The following is a 1,883-nucleotide window of genomic DNA, read 5'->3' as shown; positions in this document are numbered from 1 at the left end:
ATGGTACCGATGGCACCATTTAGTTCCTCTACAAGATCCTTGACCTCACTTCTGCCCGATGTTGACACTTTTGGATAGTACTTATCTTCATCAGATTTTCAAAATAATTACGAAGTTTTCGGGATTCAGCCTGCAATTTTGTTTGAAAAGTATCCAATTTCGCCGCCTTTAGTGCCTCCGCAAAGGTGTAGAATTTTTTCTTCAAGTCTTCATTATACTTACCTACCCGTGCTTCTGAATTCTGCGTAATTGGATCTGTCGTTCTCAGCAGCTGTTGCTTAGACGCACTAAGCTGAGTCAACGCCTTTCCTACAATCTCATGACCGTTGGAAATTGATCTCATACCATTTTTTAGTGCATTTACGTTACCATTCAATGCCGTCAAATCCTGCTTCACACCCGCTTTCACATCTTTCTCAAAATTCTTAGATAATTCAGACAGCGTCTTCTCAGCCCCCTCGACTAACATTTCCAGTTCCCCTTTTTTGTAGTTCATATCACCGTAAATCTTCTTTACTTCTTTTATTATCTCATCAAATAACCTAAATATCTCATCTCGAGTAGTGCCGCTATATTTGTCTAAACGACTTTTCAAGTGTTTATTCGCCTCCCTTAACCTCTCATAGCACTTTTCAAAGTGGTGTTTTCTTTGTTCACGTAAGTCATACATTGCGTCGAGTATTTTTGTAAAATTTATTTGTAAAGTGCGTTTAACGTTTTCACTCCCATCTGTGACTGCTTTTTCCAGATTTCGTTTTTGCTCATCTAAATGCGTATCTACGTGCTTGGCCTGTTCGTTGACACTAATGTTGCAAGCTGAATCACGTAAAACCTCTACGGATTTTTTAACTAATATTATTTCACTACGTATTTTACATCTCAATTCATCGTCTAAATAAATTACATAATTAGTTTCAATAGTTTTTATGTCACTCTGGATGTTCTCCACGATGCGCCTCCACTCCTCCAGCTGTCTAGTCAATTTCTCACCTGCACGAATTTGAGATGTATATTTACCTGCTATGTTGCTTTTCAACTCACCTAAAAACTCTGTGACGTTGCTTGCTTTTTTGCTGTATTCTAATTCATACCCCTCCAACCACCCCTTCACCTCCGCGACAGACTCCACAAGCCCAGCACGCCCGGAGCCAATATTATCATTCAAAGTCTTAATAACTGTATTAATGTTTTTTGTGGTATCTTTATCATACGTTTTAACCGCATCATCATCTTTCACCGCACCAAGCACACCACTCAAAAATCCCATCACCCCGTCACACAGCCTATCTAGGTCAGAGTACACAATACCACTGCCATCGTAGCCTTTGGAAGCAGAGTCGAAGCCGAGGAAAGTCTGAAGGCCGTCACAAAGATTCTCTAAGAGCTTTTTTGGCTCATTTGGCATAGTTTTAAGTTTCTCATAAAATTCACAAAGCTTCTCCACTTTCCTCAAAGCCTCCAACTTGGAGTGCAATTCGGCTGAGTCAGCAGAGGGAGAGGGGGAAGAAGAAGGATCTTTTAATTGATTTTGAAGTTGCAATTCACGTTCTTTAAGAAGCTTAATTTGATCAGCAACTTTCTGCTTAAGCTCACTAATTTCATCGGTGTCATCAGCCTTGCCAACAGAGTTGACAGACTCAGAAAGGGTAGTAACATGAGAAGAGTAAAGATTTTTAAGCTCTTCATTACTGTTAATTTGGGCGATAATAGCCTTCACAACGGCTTTCTTAACACTCTCACTCTCACCAACAAATCCTCCAAGCTTACCAGCCAATTCACCAAGCTGGACAATCTTCTCTTCAACAGACTTAAGAGCCTGGGACTTGGAAGAGGGGACGAAGGGTGACAAGGCACAAGTTATTGCTATGGTTTATAGAAGTCAT

The 1,883-nt window shown here is 40.4% G+C and overlaps 1 protein-coding gene across 1 annotated transcript; it reads right to left on the bottom strand.

The window, feature by feature from the left end:
- Positions 1-28: 28 nt before the first annotated feature.
- Positions 29-1,883, bottom strand: BBBOND_0002980 (hypothetical protein, conserved; the record flags this gene model as incomplete). The annotated part of the gene is given in 2 exon segments (XM_012915133.1): positions 29-1,807; positions 1,824-1,883. The coding sequence occupies 2 exon segments, from the start codon at positions 1,881-1,883 to the stop codon at positions 29-31; spliced, it is 1,839 nt and encodes a 612-aa protein (XP_012770587.1).

The sequence above is a fragment of the Babesia bigemina genome, scaffold Bbigscaff_70464 (genome assembly GCF_000981445.1).
Source record: "Babesia bigemina genome assembly Bbig001, scaffold Bbigscaff_70464".
Lineage (NCBI taxonomy): Eukaryota > Apicomplexa > Aconoidasida > Piroplasmida > Babesiidae > Babesia > Babesia bigemina.
The sequence above is the reverse complement of the archived record's forward strand: the minus strand, read 5'-3'. Positions and strand labels throughout refer to the sequence as shown.